Raw genomic sequence first — 20,160 nt, forward strand, 5'->3', positions numbered from 1 at the left:
CAGAGGGGTAATCATCCCTCTCTAGAGATAGCAATCCGGGAGTGGGGGACCTAGCCCGCTTCTTCACTGGTAGAGCGGCCGCAATTAACGCCGCCAACCTTTGTTCTAACCCCCCAAGGGTAGAAGCCAATGCCTCCTCTGTAACATAAACAGGGGGCGCCTGGGCTGGCGCGGCTGTAGCCCCCAGTGACTCTAATGGCTCAACCTGAGGACCCAACTCTGGTGTCTCGGGAAAAAATGGCGCCATAGAGGTCTGGCCAAGATCCTCGAGCCCGAGGGGCAGCCTCTTTGCTTCTTTGCATTTTTAGCGGTCTTAGCCGTCCCTGACCCCTTGGGAGCCATGCCCTTACTTTCAAGGACTGCTACAGGGACACCCACTGGGCTGGTCACTGTTGCTGGAGCTACAAAGACTGATACCAAATACAACCTGCCGGGGAACAATGTGTTCGGGGTTAAGGAGAGTCTTCACTTTTGGAGAGCTGCTTCCTGCTGAGTCCACACCAGTCACCTGCTCACAAAGTAACTATAGGAGATATGGTTCTCCTGTGTCCCATCTGCAAATAGAAAAACCTCTCATTTAAAACCTGAGGCTGTTTGCTTCTGGGCAGGCGTCCCCAGACGTCCCGCCCTCCTGACTCACACGCCCACGCCACCCTACCATAGGAGCGCATGCGCACGCGCCAGCGTGCACACGCCGCACATGGAACGCCACGGGCGCGCCACATGTGCACGCCGACGCAGACGTGCACGCGTACGTGCCCACGCGCACCCGCGCATACACGCGCATCCCAGGCTGATGGAGGCTAGCAGGAAGAGAGGGGAGCAAAGCTCCAGGCGGGACACAATGCAGGACTCAGCAACACTCAACCCAGGCTGAAGGAAGAAAACATTACAGGTAAAAAGTTTTGCTCACATTCAACCTAACAGCATGTGCAGGCATCAGCCGGGGGGATATCAATATGGGTACTTTTAGCAGCCATCCTGTCTACTCTAGACACAGTGGTCAACATTGCCCATGCATAATAGCATAATACAGGCCACCCATAGACCCTGAAAAAATTGAAGGACCTACCGTCGGACCAAGTCCCGGAGGTACCTCCACTTACCTTTCCACGCTGCAGGGTGTTGCTTTAAGCAAGTAGCCCAATCTTCACCCCTCACCATGGGTATTGCCAAAGACCTTCAGGGACCGGGGTCCATCAGTAGGAACACCACTCCCCTGGACCTATATAGCACCCTGGCAGCAGAAACTTTTAGCCGTGGAAAAGACCAAAGTACTGGGCCCAGAGTCCAGCTCTCAAAGAGAAGCGTTATAGGCCAAACCTTGTTCTTCTTAACCGAGGCCCGGGTACCGTCCACTTTGGCTATGAAGCACTTTGAACGGATCCGGATTCTTAGCCTGCTCTAGTCCCCAGGGGGACTCCACAAGCAAGAGCTTTCACAAACGTGACCAACACCTAAGACACTGGCGAAAAAACTGAGGTACTCCCTGTGTGGGAGGGGTTATATAGGAGGGAACTTCCTGTCTTTGATTGCCAGTGTCCATCACCTGAAGGTAGGCTCTATAACCCATATAGTTATTACTATGCCGCTCTGTGTCCTGTGATGTACGATAAAGAAAATATTATGCAGAACTTCAAGCAGAATTTTAGTAAATAGCTAGTGCTTTTTGAAGTCATTCACACTGCCTGCAAGGCTTGGGCAGTACAATGTACACTCTTGGCATCTGTATGAATAAATTGATGAACATCGATATTTACAACCTATATAATTTGTACATTGTATATATCGGAGAGAACACTTCCTTTCAGTTAGACGAGGATGTTTAGTCAATTTTCCAATGCCTAAATCTCCATAGTTGGCCTTTTTTTTGGCATACCACTACTAAAACAATTACGGTTCATCTCTGATCTTTATGCCTGGAAATTGCTAATCCTTGATCCAGTAGGGAAAAGTTGTCAATATTCCAATATGATATCGGGACAAGTGAAGTGGATGAGGGTGGTATGAGGGTGGATACAGGCAGTCCCCGGATGTTACAAACATCCAAGTTACAAACGACTCCTACTTATGTACATAGGTGGCGTAATGTCACTGCCAGCTGCTTGCGCTCCACACTGGTCTTGTATGCCGCCCTACTCTGTACCCACTACTATTGGGAGTATGCCCTGTACTTGTAACTTTTATGATAGCAGTAAAAATTATATCAAGTTACTCAACTCCCATGGCAAAGGACTAACCAATGAAGACCTTATGGAACTAGAGCAGCAGATGATAGCATTTAGGGAAGAAAACAGGACCAGGAAAACCATCCTCTCCAACAAGCCCATCATCTTCTACCAAGATTGTTTATGGTTGTACTGTACAGTATTTGAAAATGTTTAAGCATCTACATGCATCGGCATAAAGCAAACATATGCATTGGTATTTTATATATTTGTGTATAGTAAATGGTCTTAAGATGGGGACATGGCTATTGTAGTATTAATTTCTCATATTTAATATTATTGACACCCTCTGTCCCTTTTTGGATTTTTAAAAACTTGTGGGTGGGGCAAACTCGCCAGGTGCATATGGGGCCTTTTTACTCTCTCTTGGGGTCCTTTCACAGGGGAGGTCCAACTGTCGGACTTCGCTTTGCTCAGCGGGGAGATCAGATGAAAACCGACCGCCTGTTACTTTTCATCCGATCCCATACAATCTTATCCGCCAGATAGATTGAAAACAGAGTCACCATCCATTTGGATTTTATAGACAGGATTGGATAGCAGCGGGTTTCAGCAGACATTTCATCGCTGACATCTGCTGTGCCATAGAAGTGAAGGGAGGCTCTGATCAGGCCCCCCTGTAAAACTGACAGGCGGACTTGATCAGAAAGCTTATGTGAAAGGGGTCTTACTCTTCTCCTTCCTCCGGACTCTCCGGTGTATGCACTTGCTAATGCCTAGGACTAGAGATGGGCGACCGATTCGCCCCAAATTCTGTGATATCAGAAGGCGGCGGTGTCACTGGGTAACATAGACAGGTGGCCCTGCCCCTTGTTTATATAAGAACTGCCACAGCTCAAAGCAGGCAGACAGTGGGAGGCCTTCTAGGAGGCGGAGCATTTTTTTTTGTTCTTTGGGTCTGGCGGGTGTCATAATTGACGATTGATTTACATTGAGGGACACTATTTTTTAATAAACTTTGTTAAAATACTGTTTATTGTGGTTTTTACTTTTTTCAACTTTTTTGGTGAACGGGTAGGGGGTACGTTGTACCCGATACCCATTCACATGGGGTAAAGGGGGCTTCCAGATTCCGATAAGCTCCCCCACCCGCAGACTCTGGCAACCACAGCCCATCAATGTCCCCTCGCCTTATCTGATGGGCTGCATTCTGGGTTAAGGGTCTGGTATTGATTTTGGGGGGGACCCCATGCCATTTAAAAAAATAATAGGTGTGAGGTTCCCCTTTAAAATCCATACCAGACCCGAAGGGCCTGGTATGGATACACATGGGACCTTTTTACTTTCATGTTTTATGCATGAGATGTAGCATGTTTTCTGCATGCTACAGATGCGCCACTTTACAGGCACATAAAGGAGACCCCCAAGGCACTATATTTAAAGGATTTTTTTTGCACTTTAAGCATAATTAAAATCACTGCACCTGAAAAAAAAACGATTGTTTAAAAAAAAAAAATCTTGATACATGTCCCCCAGGGCAGTACCCAGACCCCTTTTATGGCCAATTACTTGCATATAAGCCTTTATAATTTGATTATTTTTGTTGGGCTCCTATAGACTTCAATGGAGTCAAGTTAGAACATTTCCTCTGTTTGGGAGTTCTGCTGCGAACCGAACAGGGAGGTGTTTGGCCCATCCCTGATCTAATTGCCTATTCTAAGATCACAGTGACAAATAAATAGGTTAATTAGAAGATTAAAACTGTTTGTTGTTTTTATTTATTTATTTTTTACCACACTACATCATAGCTTAGTACTCTGATCACCACTTTTCAATTTAATGAACTTTTATATTTTTATAACTGAGTTTTTAAACAAGTTTTTAACTGGGTCTCTAATTCAGTGTTAATAGTTTTAGAAACATGCAAGCTCACTCCATTCAAGATAAAAAATTTAGCAATGTAGGGAGGTTCTGTGGCCCCATCTTATGGATTTGATCTCACTTCCTGTTCTAGTTACGGGATGTTCAGTTGTAGAAGATGGATTAACTCTCAAATGGCAACTGAGACAGAAACACAAATATGATGGAAGTTTATGTCCTACCCTAATGTATTTTAATAAATACTAATTTGTTGTTGTGCTTCTGTTAGAGGGAATTCCCCTTACTTTAGGGTTGCCACCTCATCCCTTTAAAACCAAACACATATTAATTACACAGGTTCTGGACCGATTAAGGTGGTAATTAAACTCACTTGGTGCCTTATCTGCATTAAATTAGCTCCAGAACCTATGTAATTTATATGTGTATCTGCATTAAATTAGCCCCAGAACCTGTGTAATTAATATGTGTTTGGGTTTAAAGGGATGAGGTGGCAACCCTACCTTACTTCCCTTAATGATGTCACTGGAAAAGAAAGTTAAGGAATATCTCCAATAGGGGCACAGACAGCAACAAAGCAGTATATACCAGCTCCTCTCTTTTCAAAACTAAAAATAAAGTTCTGGCTTGACATCTGCTTTTATTTTTTTGTCAGAACTTTGTCTAGACTAGAGTACATACATTGGCAGTAAACAAGTTTGACTATAACAGATAATCATTCTTATTGAAACTTTGCAAGGCTATCTGCACATTTAAGTTGGTGCTGCATTGCATTTCAGTGTGCTTGGCACAGTAAAAGTGCACCACACCTGTCAAACTTGGCAGTATAGATAAAGTGAAGATTACATCTACCATACACATTAGGAGGGACAAAAGAAAACAAAGCAAAAGTGGGCCATCTGATATATTTTCACGTTAATTGCATGCATGTGTAGCACCCCCCTGGTATTTCTAAAGGCAATATGAAACCTCCAGAGGCAGAGAGGGAGGTAGGATTTACCCCAGGGCTGAGTCCATGGCTATAAAGGGGGAGTTTTGACAAAGAAATGGGTGGCAGTCACCTTTGTTCTTTTCAAAGCTTTAAACTTGGAAATAAGGTAATATGATAGAGGGTTAGGGGTCTCAGATACCAGCACTGGTTCACTTACAGACTCCTCGGATCCAAATGAAGTACAGCTTCATATTATCAGGACCTTTATGCCAACCCGGTAACACTGCTGTAGCGCCCTGCTCCCAATGACTGGGGCGCTATTCTAAATTTAGAGGGTGTCTGATCCAATAGTGGGCTCAGACTTTGTTTAATTTCATTAAAATTAGCATCCGTTTCCGGCTATGGCTGTGTTTAATAGGATTTCCCACTGTTGCCTGTAGGTGGCATTACCACCTCAGGCCAATGTTGGAACACAAGCAAACCATAGTGTATTGAGTGACCCTTCTCGGCAGCAGCCCAGTGGGAGTGGTGCCCCGCTGTGCATGTCGGGAAGGCTTACTTAAGGGGCAGACGCTGTTTTTCGGGGTCTGAGGCTGCATCTCTATTGAGTAGGCCCAGCTATGCTGGCTGGGGCATATGATTCTAAAGGGAAACCGGGGGAGGACCTGCCCTGGAGGAGACCAAGCAAAGCAAGCTAATGTCTCGGGATAGGCTTGGTGACTTTGTTATACAGGGATCCACAGCTCTACTTGTCTTACAGTTCGCCGGATCGGCTTAAAGGCTCTTTACTGTAAGGCTGGAAGTTCGGGACTAAAATCCTGTGACAGAGGATTCCTGGCTATCCATGATCATTCTCAGACGGTCTGTGGCAGAGATTGTTCTCATACTGGTTTGTGCATCATCTTGGCTGCTAGGCCATGTGAGAGGGGTCTATCCGGGTGAGCAATACCCACTCATGAGGGAGTGGTGACTGACTGGAACTTTAGGTATTTTTGTGCATTCTGTACTGCGTACCTGAACCTTCCCCTTCTCTCTATACTCTCCACTCTCTTCACAAGTTTTATGCAGCAAAAATAAAACCTAACAGTTGAAGGTTTTACTTCTTGTGTAGACACAATTTCTATAGACTTTCTTCCCCTGACAACGAACTTAGAGGTAACGTGCAAAACCCAAATCTAAACCAGTAGCTCCTACAAGGGTAGTGCTACACTGCAAACACATTTTTTTGATGTAGTGGTACCCCCTGTGAGGGCTGCTAATAGAGTCTGTACCACACTGGTTTCCTCGACTCTGCAAATCCTCCATCACCTCTGACACCCTGGGTTCAGTCATTTTACCAACTTTACTAATAATCAGAGACTTACACAATATTAAAGCGGAGGTTCCGCCAATTTCTTATTTTTTTTTAAAAGCCAGCAGCTACAAATACTGCAGCTGCTGACTTTTAAAAAATGGACACTTACCTGTCCAGTGCGCCTGCGATTGCCAGCAGAGTAGGCTGAGCAATCGCTTGGTCCTCGGCTGCTTCCGCCGCCATCCTGGGTAAGAGAATCAGGAAGTGAAGCCTTGCGGTTTCACTGCCCAGTTCCCTACTGTGCACCGATATCTATGAGGGGATACTATTCTTCCTACTAATAAGGGCACTACACCTCCTCCTATTGACCACCGACCCTGAGGTTATATTTATTTTCACAAATGCCAGGCCCGGGACATTTTTTGCCTCTGCTGGCCACAATCCGGCCCTCCTAAGGTCTAAAGGACAATAAACTGGCCATTTGTTGGAAAAGTTTGGAGACCCCTGCTATAGACCATTAAGAATTTCACAACATGGAAAGAATAATATGCAAACTATTATATTCAAATTGGCTGGCTCCCTTAAATAGAGTCCAAAGAAACTAGAGCAGATGAAGAAAGGATAAAAAAAAGTGTGCAATGGCTATTCCTTGAAATCCGGATGTCTTACCGTCCTTAACTGTTTGTTCCGGGCGTCGGGGGACTCCATGCCACTGCCGGAGTACCTTGTTAAAGGGGGCTCCCAGATTCTGATAAGCCCCCCGCCGGCAGACCCCGACAACCAACGGCCAGGGTTGTCGGGAAGAGGCCCTGTCCTCATCAACATGGGGGCAGGGTGCTTTGGGGTGGGGGGCCACAGTGCCCCCCCCTGCCCCAGAGCACCTACCTCCCCATGTTGAGGGCATGCGGCCTGGCATGGTTAAGGAGGGGGGCGCTCGCCCGTTACCAACCACTTTTCTGACCGACCGGGCTGCTGCTCGGATACAGGTCTGGCATGAATTTTGGGGGGACCCCCACACCGTTTTTTCGGCGTAGGGGGTTCCCCTTTAAATCCGCACCAGACCCATAGGCCTGGTATGCTCTTGGAGGGGAACCCATGCCAGTTTTTTTGTTAAAATTTGGCGTGCAGTTCCCCCTCAAGATTCATATCAAACACAGTGCCTGATATTGGCAGGGAACCAAGTCGGATCCCTGCTCATTGAAAGTCGGGCTTCAAGTCCAGGGCAAAGTCAGATCAAAGTAGTATCCTGTTCATGAAAGTCGGATGGATGTAGGACCAATGTAGGATAAATGTAGGACCAATGTAGTATCAGTGTAGGAGCATTGTCGCAGAGCAAAGAAGGATGAAAGTCGTGTAGTATAGTGTGAACCCTGCCTTTAATTGTGGCTCTGCCTGCCTCTATCAGTGCCTCCATTTTCTTTTTCTTTTTTTCCATGAATTGTAACCATTTTTAATTGTTTGGCACATGCAAAGTTGCCTTTGGGACCTGGCAGAACCCTGTGGTGCATCTGCGCACATGCAGGTAAGAGGTCCTAGGCCTTTTTCTTGTGCCGTCATAGCCCGCTTGCACAGAGAAACCTGCGCATGCTCAGATGTGTCCTAAAGCCTGGCAGATACATGAAGGACATATACACACTTGTGCTGAAGGGGTTGAAAAAAAAAATCTCCTTTTAAATCCAGTCCGTAGAACAGTGTTCTGCCATGTCTATGTCAACTGTAATGCAAAATGGCATAAATCGAGCTAATCTCCAAAACAGAAAAAAAAAACATGGTTGCCTAAGACTGGCCATACCGTACACGTCTAATTTTCTTTTATTCAACCCGCTGGTAGAAGGTAAGGAAATGTCTCTATTCCCCCATCCACACATTCCATGTGGATGGGGGAACCCTTCTGCTGAACCTCTGTGTTTTGAAAACGGGGAAATTTCCCCTGCTGAACTGGCTGAATTTTAACCACTTCTAGACTGCCCGCCATCATTATACGTCACTACTTTGAAGAGGGATACCGGGGTTATGGCAGCATCTAGCTGCCATAACCCCGGTATCCTCTTCAAGAACGGGTGGTCCGATTAAAAGTGGTCTCTGCGGCGGATTCGCACCAAGATCACTTTTATCGGAGGCGGAGAGGTCCCCCCACCCCACCCCCCCCCCCGCCGCTCTCCGGTGCCCTTCGCTGCTTACCTGAGCCGTCGGTAGAGGCGTAGGCGATTGGTTCCTTTCACATCAGTGGCATGGAGACGAGTGAGGGGAAGATGTCCCCCACCCGTCTCCATACCACTGCTTAGCGTAAGCGACGCCAAAGCATCAATTCCGCCAAATGCTCTTAAAGACACTTTTTTTTTCATAACAATTTTTTTATAGCATTTTAGTGTAAATATGAGATCTGAGGTCTTTTTGACCCAGATCTCATATTTACCGGTAAGAGGATCTGTCATGCTTTTTTTCTATTACAAGGGATGTTTACATTACTTGTAATAGGAATAAAAGTGACAGATTTGTTTTTTTAAAAAGAACAATGTAAAAAATAAAAGGTAAACTAAATAAGAAACATATTTTTTCTCTTAAATTTGCCCCGTCCCAACGAGCTCGCGTGCAGAAGCCAACGCATATGTGAGCAGCGCCTGCATATGAAAATGGTGTTCAAACCACACATGTGAGGTATAACCGCAATCGATAGAGCGAGAGCAATAATTCTATCCCTAGACCTCCTCTGTAACTCCAAAAATGCAACCTGTAGAATTTTTTAAACGTTGCTATAAGGAGATTTTTAAGGGTAAAAGTTTGTTGCCATTCCACGAGCATGCGCAATTTTGAAGTGTGACATGTTGGGTATGAATTTACCCAGCGTAACATCTTTTACAATATAAAAAAAATTGAGCTAACTTTCCTGTTTTTAATTAAAAAAAAGTGTATTTTTTCCAAAAAAAGTGCACTTGTAAGATCGCTGCGCAAATACGGTGTGACCGCCATTTTATTCTCCAGGGTGTTAGAAAATATATTTATATAATGTTTGGGGGTTTTAACTTGTAAACACCAAATCTCAAAAAGAGGCTCGGTCCTTAAGTGGTTAATCTATGCATGACCAGCTTAAAGCGGTTGTATACCCTTAAAAAAATAAAAATAAACCTGCAAGGCAAAGGCATAATGAGCTAGTATGACTAGCATACTAGCTCATTATCAATTACTTTCCTTAGATCGAAGCCCCCGCAGCGGTCCTCGGACACGTCCTCCGTCGCCACCATGATACCCGTAATATATACCATGATACCCGGGTATCGCCGCTCCGGCACTGTGACTGGCTAGAGCGACGATGACGTCACTCCCGCGCATGCGCGCGGAACGGCACGATCCCCGCGCATGTGCACATTTCCGGTACTTTCTGCCAGGCTCCCATTCAGGAGCCGCCGCGCTCAGTGCACCTGCGCCATTGTAGGCTTACCTGTAGGGGCAAGTATAGCCTGAGGGTATACAACCGCTTTAATCCCTCAGTGCTAAAGCCTCCTTCACACTTTGTGCAGTGGGACTGTTCCTGCTCGCGTTTTTTTCTTTTGTGTGTGTTTTTCGCATGCTTCCGTGCATCACGCATAGGGCAAACCATTCAAAGGAATGCATAAAAAAATGCACCAAACAAGCTCATGTACTGAATTTTGGCACTGAGTCAGGCACATTTAGCGACATGTCTTTTTCCCTAATTTTTGCACATTTTGGCGTTATGAAAAAATGACACTTCAAGCCCGTGGCACATTTTGCCACGTTGCTGAAAACATGGGCAGAACACACACAATTCTGCTTGTGTTTTCAGAGTAAATGCAGCCCAAAGCGTAGCAGAAACAACCGTTTCTTCCTGCGTTTGTGCAAAAATATGCAATGTGTTTGAGGCGCCACTATTTCTTAATAGCAGTCAGGCATTTTGCCGCCAATATTCTTTCCAACAAAATGCGCATATGCGCCGCACAACACACACTTGGCTCGTGTCAAAAATGTGAACTTCTTTACTGCATTTTGGAGTGAAGGGAGGTCCATTTAAAGCGGCTGTAAACCCAGTCTAGCAAGTTTATTTTAAATTAACCACTTGAGACCCGCGCTATTGACAAAAGACGTCAACATCGCGGCTCTCAGGTGCCAACTGGACGTCTTTGGACGTCATTTGAAAGCATTACCCGCGCGCGCCTCTGGGGGGCGTGCAGCGGGTAAACACTGTCCCGGCGCATAGCTGGGGACCCGATGCGTGTACCTGGCGGCCACGATGTCCGCCGGGTACACACGATTGTCGGTAACACAGCAGGGACGTGGAGCTCTGTGTGTAAACATAGAGCTCCACGTTCCTGTCAGAGGAGAGGAGACCGATCTGTGTCTCTTGTACATAGGGACACAGCATCGGTCACCTCCCCCATTCACCCCCACACAGTTAGAACACACCCAGGCTACACATTTAACCCCTTCCTCACCCCCTAGTGTTAACCCCTTCCCTGCCAGTCACATTTATACAGTAATTAGTGCATTTTTATAGCACTGATCGCTGTATAAATGTGAATGGCGCCAAATTTGTGTCAAAAGTGTCCGATACGTCCGTCACAATATCGCAGTCCCAATAAAAATCGCAGATCGCCGCCATTACTAGTAAAAAAAAAAATAATAAAAAAAAATCATAATTCTGTTTCCTATTTTGTAGGCGCTATAACTTTTGCGCAAACCAGTCGCCTTTTTGCGATTTTTTTTTTTTTTCAAAAATACGTCGAAAAATGCGTATCGGACTGAGAAAAAAATATTTTTTTTTTTTAAAAAAAATTGGTATATTTATTATAGCAACAAGTAAAATATATATATATATATATATTTTTTAAATTGTCGCTCTTTTTTTGTTTATAGCGCAAAAAATAAAAACCGCAGAGGTGATCAAATACCACCAAAATAAAGCTCTATTTGTGGGGAAAAAAGGACGTCAATTTTGTTTGGGAGCCAGGTCGCACGACCGCGCAAATGTCAGTTAAAGCTGAAATTTCGCATGGGAACGAAGGGGGTTTATGTGCCCAGTAAGCAAGTTAAATGACTTCGCAAGGACGTCATTGGTTTCGACGTGAACGTAAATGGCGTCCAGCCCTATTCACGGACGACTTACGCAAACGACGTAAATTTTTAAATTTTGACGCGGGAACGACGGCCATACTTAACATTGGTTGCCCCTCATATAGCAGGGGCAACTTTACGCGTCGCAAATCTAACGTAAACGTTGTATCTTCACTGCGTCGACCACGTGTACGTTTGGGAATTCGCGTATTTTGCTAATTTGAATACTAGATCGGGAAAACGACGGAGTCGACACCAAGCGGCGAAAAAAAAAATTGCATTTAAGAACCGACAGCGTAAGAGCCTTACGCCTGTTGGATCTAATGGTTATCTACGCGTAACTGATTCTATGAATCAGTCGCATAGATACGACGGCCCAGATTAGGATTTACGACGGCGCACATGGCCGTAGTTTGCACTTGTAATGCAAAATGGATTTGCCTTTAGTAAATAACCCCCACTGACAATACCTATAACAAAGTAATTTGCTTGATTTACACTTAAAAAGTCAACACAGCATGAAATTATCGGCCCCTGATATTTACTGGAAGTTGTAAAAAAAAATCACAGATTTTTTTACAAACTGTCAGTAAATTTACTGGCGGTCGGCAACCCTGGTAGAAACCAATCAGCTTCCAGATTTTATTGTCAAAGCGTATGAACAAGATAAAGTTAGAAGCTGCCATGCACAGCTGCACCAGATTCTCCAGTTTTAGTAAATCTCCCCCCCATTGTCACAGATTGATTTGTCACCAAAACTGTACCCTTTATCACAAATCAGGCCTGGCGTGTAACACACACACACACACACACACACACACACACACACACACACACACACACACACACACACACACACACACACACACACACACCTATGACAATGGGACAGGCCAGGTACTGTACAAGGTGCACTCCTTCCTTCCTCCCTCCCACTATTTGGGCAGTGACTTTTTGTCACATGATTCATCTTATTCAAGGTGTCCATGTGAACCAGGAAGACAGGTGTATGCGTACAGACAGCAGCTTGTGGACATGTCGATCAGCCGGGGAAACTGGTCTAATCTCTCCAGGTACTGGGTTAACTATTCACAGGTTACCATAGGCACATATTTCAAAGTGGGTGCAAGTTCTCTCTCTCTGCAAAGGAACTCAAATCTTCAAGTTTCTCTGTAAACAAATCATCCCAACTCTGCATCTGATATGCTAGATCCTTCGATAGATTCTGTCATTTTACAGCCTAAGAAGAACCCCTTAGGGGTTTACAAGTAAATACTGTTTTCTAGATAAAAATCCGAACTGGAACGTGCTCGCTGTCACCAAGAGATTTGCTGAGACGTTGCGCTGTCCTGAGAAAAGCCTTCAGCTTTTTTTATCACTGTCTGTCGCGCTGCATGCGGTGAGGGCACGCTTAGGTATTCCTAACGATGTTTGTCTGCTTCTCCACTCCCAAGCTGCCTATCCTGCCTGATATTCTTGTTTTAACTTCGTAAGGATTTGTATTTGTTGATTTGTGAAATGCTTCAATCCTCTATATTTAAAGGGGTTGTAAAGGTACAATTTTTTTCCCTAAATAGCTTCCTTTACCTTAGTGCAGTCCTCTTTCACTTACCTCATCCTTCCATTTTGCTTTTAAATGTCCTTATTTCTTCTGAGAAATCCTCACTTCCTGTTCTTCTGTCTGTAACTCCACACAGTAATGTAAGGCTTTCTCCCTGGTGTGGAGTGTCGTGCTCGCCCCCTCCCTTGGACTACAGGAGAATCAGGACGCTCACTAAAGCCGCGTACACAGTCCATGCGATGAGAACGGTCTGAAGGACCAGTGTCAGAACGCGGTGACGTAAAACACAAAAACGTGCTGAAAAAAATGAAGTTTAATGCTTCCAAGCATGCGTCGACTTGATTCTGAGCACGATGATTCTACTAACGATCGGTTTTGACCTATCGATTAGAAATCCATCGGTTAAATTTAAAGCAAGTTGGCTTTTTTTTAACCGATGGTTAACCACTTAAGACCCGGACCCGGACCAAAATGCAGCTAAAGGACCCGGCCAGGTTTTGCGATTTGGCACTGTGTCGCTTTAACAGACGATTGCGCGGGCGTGCAAGTGGCTTCCAAACAAAATTGACGTCCTTTTTTTCCCACAAATAGAGCTTTCTTTTGGTGGTATTTGATCACCTCTGCGGTTTTTATTTTTTGCGCTATAAACAAAAATAGAGCGACAATTTTGAAAAAAATTTAATATTTTTTACTTTTTGCTATAATAAATATCCACAAAAAATATATAAAAAACAATGTTTTTCCTCAGTTTAGGCCGATACGTATTCTTCTACCTATATTTGGTAAAAAAAAACGCAATACGTTTATCGGTTGGTTTGCGCAAAATTTATAGCGTTTACAAATTAGGGGAAAGTTTTATTGCATTTTTATTAACTATTTTTTTTTTTACTACTAATGGCGGCGATCAGCGATTTTTTTGTGACTGCGACATTATGGCGGACACATCAGACAATTTTGACACATTGTTGGGACCATTGTCATTTTCACAGCAAAAAATGCATTTAAAATGCATTGTTTACTGTGAAAATGACAGTTGCAGTTTGGGAGTTAACCACAAGGGGGGCACTGAAGGGGTTATGTGTGACCTCATGTGTGTTTACAACTGTAGGGGGGTGTGGCTGTAGGTGTGATGTCATCGATTGTGAATCCCTATAAAAGGGATCACACGATTGATGCCACCGCCACAGTGAAGAATGGGGAAGCCGTGTTTACATACAGCTCTCCCCGTTCTTCAGCTCCGGGGGCCGATCGCGGGACTCCAGCGGCGATCGGGTCCGCGGATGTGCGCCGCCGGGATCGCGCCCGCGACCCACGGCTGGACAATAGCACAGCACGTACCTGTACGTGCATGTGCCCAGCCGTGCCATTCTGCTGACGTATATGTGCAGGAGGCGGTCCTTAAGTGGTTAAATAACCTATGGGGCCCACACATGACCGTTGTCCTCTGTTTAACCTATCGTGTGTACGAGGCCTTACACACAGCTCCTTTCTCTATCTGCAACGTAGAGAGCATCCTGACTCTCCTGTAGTCCAAGGGAGGGGGCGAGCACCACACTCCACACCAGGGAGAAAGCCTTGCATTACTGTGTTTAGTTACAGACAGAAGAACAGGAAGTGAGGATTTCTCAGAAGAAAAAAGGACATTTAAAAGCAAAATGGACGGATGAGGTAAGTGAAGGAGGACTGCACTAAGGTAAAGGAAGCTATTTAGGAAAAATAAATTGTACCTTTACAACCCCTTTTTAAGTATTAGAGATCATCTTTCTGTAATTTATTAAACATCTATGGTGTTGCCTTCCTAGTTCGATACAAGAAGTAGCCAAATCAAATAAGTAGAGGAATCAGTATGTTTGCGTAAACAATTATAAACACAAAATATGAGCAAGAAAGGTATACCATGTATATATTGTACATTCAAAATTCGCATGTCATCCATAAAGTCATTGGGCCGGATTCAAAAACGATTTACGGCAGCGTATCTCCAGATACGCCGCCGTAATTTAAAATGTGCCCTGTCGCATCTTTACGCCTATTCAGAAAGGCATTTACGTTTGTTTTTCTCCAAGATACGACTGACGTAAGTCTCTTACGCCGTCGTATCTTGGGTGCATATTTACGCTGGCCGCTAGGGGCGCTTCCGTATATTTCCGCGTCAAAGATGCAAATTAGGTAAATACGCCGATTCAGAAACATACTTGCACCCGTCGGATTTAGCTACGCCGTTTACGTAAGGCGTCGGTACGGCGTAACTTTACCACTCATAAAGCAGGGGTAAGTCATGTTAAGGTATGGACGTCGGAACAGCGTTGTATTTTACGTTGTTTGCGTAAGTCGTATGTGAATGGGGCTGGGCGTAAGTTACGTTCACGTCGACTAAGCATTGAGCCGACGTATCTTGGGGAGTATTTGCGACGTGACTGTGAGCATGCGCGCGCATGCGCCGTTCGTTCGGCCCCTCATTTGCATGGGGTCACGGTTCATTTTAATAAAACACGTCCACTGCCAACCTACTTTGAATTACGTGGGCTTACGCCGGCCCATATACGCTACGCCGCCGTAACTAAGGACGCAAATTGTTTCTGAATACGGTACTCGCCTGACTTAGTTACGGCGGCGTAGCGCATATGAGATGCGCTACGCCCGCAGAAAGATACGCGATTTTTTCTGAATCCCGGCCAGTGTTTTCGTTCACATACATGCGTTGTGATTCCTCTACGAATGCGATAAAAAAAAGGGTCTTGTGCGAGTTTCAGCGTTACGCTGCGAATTTAGTCTCCATAGACATCAATGTAAATCGTTTTGGAATCGCATTGATGGTTCACATATGTGCGAATTCCACCACACTACTCTCCACAAAAAATAGGAAATACTGACAATGCTGCTGTCTGCTGTACCTCATGTGCTCATTCCTCCAGAGCTGTGTCTCACTATTACAGGTGTGTTACTGGCCACATCACCAGGTAAAAACAGAGGGAAAAAGCCAAAGAAGGTAAACTGATGTAGCCACCACATCTAATGATTGTTAAGCTGCACTATAATACATTTTTGGTTTTGGACGTAATACCACTTTAAGCTGGCCATACACCGTAAGATTTATTTCCTTCAGCCTGCTCCATTCTGCTTTACAGCACAGATGGATGAATCCTCCTGCTGGGCTATAGTATTCATACAACCAGCGCTGGTGGCTGTCAGAAAATCTGAACAGCAGCTGCATGTGATCGGATGCAGCCGCTGTTCCTCTGACAATTTTCCATCCAGCCCCTTAAATGTTTCAATCCCTGGGTGGGAGGCGGTTCATTGACAGGGCCAAATTTCAGTGGGGTTATCACGACCTGGATGAAATTAAGTGTATGGCACGCTGTAACTGAAAATGTCTTTTCAGTGTGTACGTAATTTCTTCACATTGAAGGACAGGCAATGCTAGCACAACATATTTGTGCAAGTTATAGTCGTACGAAGGGTGTAACATGTAACTGTACAGAACCTACCAGTGTCCCCTATGATAGTGTGCAGGGTTTCTCTCCCTGCACTTGCTGTCAAAATTTGTCACTTGGCCCACCTGCATCGTGGTAGACGGCTTGTTCTCAATGAACGGCGAGGGCGCTGGTAAGTGCTCTCGTAGTTCACTGACACTTCCTCCAGCTTTCTAACAGAAGGACCATATAAAGGTGTGGGCTGAAAGCTGTAGGCAGTGTCTGCAGGAGCCTGGTATTGCACCCGTAATCTACTAAACTTAGTGAACTTGGCCTAATTTATCTGCTGCCATTCTGAATGTAGACAAGGACAAAACACCTCAAAAGTTCACAGTACCTTTGATCTGGCAACTGTATTGAGGGTGGTTTACAAAGTTGCTAATGTTCACCCTAAAAATGTGTATGAGTATTCACGTCAATTACCCAATCATGTGAAAAGCAATTTCCAGCTTGCTAGGAAGATCTACCGTAATTATGTGCAGATGTTTTGCACACGATTGGATAATTTAGGTGTATATTTAGGCTTCATTCACACTTGTGCGACTTGTCATGCAACTTTGGACACTTAAAGCGGAGGTTCACCCTAAAACAATTATATACCATTCCATCCAGCATACTGCCGACATGTACAGTATGCTGTTTTTTTTTTTTGCTGTACATACCGTTTTATACTTCTTTTTCTTTTCTCACTCCCGCGGGGAATAGGCGTTCCTATGAAGAGGCATAGATGATTGACGTACGGATAAGGTGCGTCACGCGTTCCGAAAATAGCCAAACTGGGATTTGGCTATATACGGCACCTGCGCAGTCAGCTCTACACGGTTCCTAGTCTGTGCGCAGGCGCCGTATAGAGCCAAGTCCCAGTCCGGCTATTTTTGGAACGCGTGACGTCCCTCATCCGCATGTCAATCATCTACGCCTCTTCATAGGAACGCCTATTCCCGGCGGGAGTGAGAAAAGAAAAAGAAGTATAAAACGGTATGTACATGTCGGCAGTATGCTGGATGAAATGGTATATAATTGTTTTAGGGTGAACCTCCGCTTTAAAGGGGTTGTAAAGGTAAAAAATGTTTTCCCTAAATAGCTTCCTTTATCTTAGTGCATCTTCATTTACCTCCTCCTTCCATTTTGCTTTTAAATGTGTCCTTATTTCTTCTGAGAAATTCTCACTTCCTGTTCTTCTGTCTGTAACTACACACCGTAATGTGAGGCTTTCTCTCTGGTGTGTAGAAGGTCTCTTGAGGGGGGAGGGGGCGAGCAGGAGTGTCAGAACACTCTCTACTTTGCAGATAGAGAAAGGAGCTGTGTGTTAGTGCCCAGTTTTGCAGCTGGATCATGGCGGAACTTGATTCCCCAACTCCAGTTCTCTCCCGCCGTTTCCGCTCCCTGCTGTCCCCTGTAAATGCAGAAGACTTCTGTGTTTCAAGGGACAACTTTGCCCTCAGGGGCTGCCAGATCTAACAGATTCCTGCACATACTCACAGTGGGGCACGGCAGGGACAGATCTCCAGGATCTAAGAGAGTAAACAATCTCCCTGCAAAAGCGAGGCAGAGCCGCCTACACAGGGAGGTGCTAGAGCCAAATACACAAGTGGAGCCACCTACACAGGGAGGTACTGGAGCTGGTACTGGAGCTGGGGTAGGTAGGTAAAGGGGTGCAAAGAAGCTTTGTGGGGGAGGTTGGGATAGCAAACTGTGGATAGTGCACCCCTAAACCATGCACTCTGTACACAACACACTCCATGAACGCTTCACTCGCCTGAACCCTGCACCCTGTACGCAGCTCACCCCAGATACAACCACCCCAACCAAAGGCAGTCATGCTACTGATGTGGTCCGTGATGAAATTGCATTTAACACCCCTGCTATAGGATTACTATGACCTATGAACTCTCATGATTCAGTTTCTGATTGGTACCTGTGTGTGGGTAGGGCAACTGCTTGGCAGTAGTTTAAGTGGGCCAGATGCGACATCATCATCCACAACACAAGGTGTAGAAAAGACCAGCCCAGAGGCCTGGGGGTTCCTCAACATTTGATGTATGTAGCTCCGAGATGGATGTATTGTACCTGGCGGTGGGAAAAGGAGTGACACACACCCTATAACATGGGAGGGGGGCCAGGCAAGTGCCCACCACCAAGGTCTGAGTGCAACCTAGAATTTCATATATTGTGGAGCCTGGAACAGTATGTACGGCTCACCACCATGCACCATGCCTGGTCCCCCTCCAATGTTTGAGGGTGTGTTTGATTTTATGCTTGATATATTTGTCCTACTTTCTCTTGGTATCGCAAAGTCCATTGGTTTCTCTCTCCAGTTCCCTTGTGGATTTTGTCACTTAATTTTGGGGCCGATACCAGAAATTGTTTTGTTTTAGCTGCACAACTGATAAACTGACAGCATGGGGTAAGACTTGTCAAGTGACTGTAATATCCAAAGTCACACAAGTGTCAATGGGGTGTTAGGCAGCAATCCTGGGAGGCAGAGTCATCCATTCAATTATCTTCTTATGGCAATGGCCCAAGAGGCAAGGACAAAAGCCCATTTTTTCAGAAGGTCTCCTCAAATATTTATATATAAATATATCCTCCCTCAGCAGGCACCACTGGGAATAAACCTCTTATGCCTTGTACACACGATCGGAATTTCTGATGAAAAATATAAGATGGAATTTTTTCATCAGAAATTCCGACTGTGTGTGGGCCCCATCTGACTTTTTTCTGTCGGAGTTTAGAAATAGAACATGTTTTATTTTTTTCCGATGGAAAATTTGAAAACGTCCGTGTGGAACTCCGACGGAGAAAAAAACATGCATGCTCAGAATCAAGTCGAGGCATGCTCGGAAGCATTGAACTTAATTTTTCTCCGCTCGTCGTAGTGTTTTACGTCACCGTGTTTTGGACAGTCGGAATTTGGTCTGACAGTGTGTATGCAAGAGAGCTTGAACGGAATTACGATGGAAAATTCCATCGGATTTGATCCCATCGGAAATTCTGATCGTGTGTACAGGGCATTAGTAGTAAGTAGACATGTGCACAACATTTCAATTCGTCTCAGTCCGTAGATTCGTAAAGATTCATCATTTCGTAAGACACAAGTTTTCCTATTTGGACCCGTTCGTATTTTCGTAACAGTTTTATTTTTGTTGATACTGAATGATTTGTAATTCTGTCTAATGTATTTTCGTTGATTCGAAATTCGTAATTTTGTTAGATAATAATTTTCGTTTAATGGATTCGTAATTTTGTACTTTCGTAAATAAATTGCGACGCGGTCATTCGCCATCTCGTATTTTAGTTTCATTTTCAACACGCGGCTAATCCATATTGAGATAGACTTTCTCTTAAGCCTCGTACACATGGTCGGACTTTTTGCCAACAAACTTCAAAATGAGCGTTTTTCAAAAAATCTGGACAAACTTTTTCGGTTTCAAAAGTCCGGCCAACTCCCTTCGAACAAAAATCCACGGAAAAGTTTGTTTGAAGTCCGATCGTGTGTATGAGGCTTTACACTGTCCAATGTGACTCAGCAGAAAAGAGATAAGCTGATTGGCTAAGATATTAAGTAAGATACATCACTCACTAACTACACTGCCCAGTGCCTTTCGAAAGAACGATACGAGTACACAAATTTACAAACAGACAAAGAAACAAATTTACAAGACACACAAATGAAAATACAAACAGACAAAGGATTTAAAATACATAATGCAAATCTTTCGTTATAGATGTCATTTTCGTTCTTTTGCTGTTTCGGTGTTTCGTATTTTAGTAAGATTGTCCAATCT

General features: G+C 44.7%; 1 protein-coding gene across 2 annotated transcripts in view; it reads left to right on the plus strand.

Moving 5' to 3' along the window:
- Window positions 1-12,307: 12,307 nt before the first annotated feature.
- LAD1 (ladinin 1) overlaps window positions 12,308-20,160 on the plus strand; it is a 129,425-nt gene continuing 121,572 nt past the window's right edge. For both annotated transcript variants that reach the window (XM_040337728.1, XM_040337729.1), the window contains exon 1: window positions 12,308-12,411. In XM_040337728.1, the coding sequence (XP_040193662.1) occupies window positions 12,374-12,411 (38 nt within the window). In that variant the 5' untranslated portion in view covers window positions 12,308-12,373. The remainder of the gene's footprint in view (window positions 12,412-20,160) is intronic.

This window comes from Rana temporaria, chromosome 2 (genome assembly GCF_905171775.1).
Source record: "Rana temporaria chromosome 2, aRanTem1.1, whole genome shotgun sequence".
NCBI lineage: Eukaryota > Metazoa > Chordata > Amphibia > Anura > Ranidae > Rana > Rana temporaria.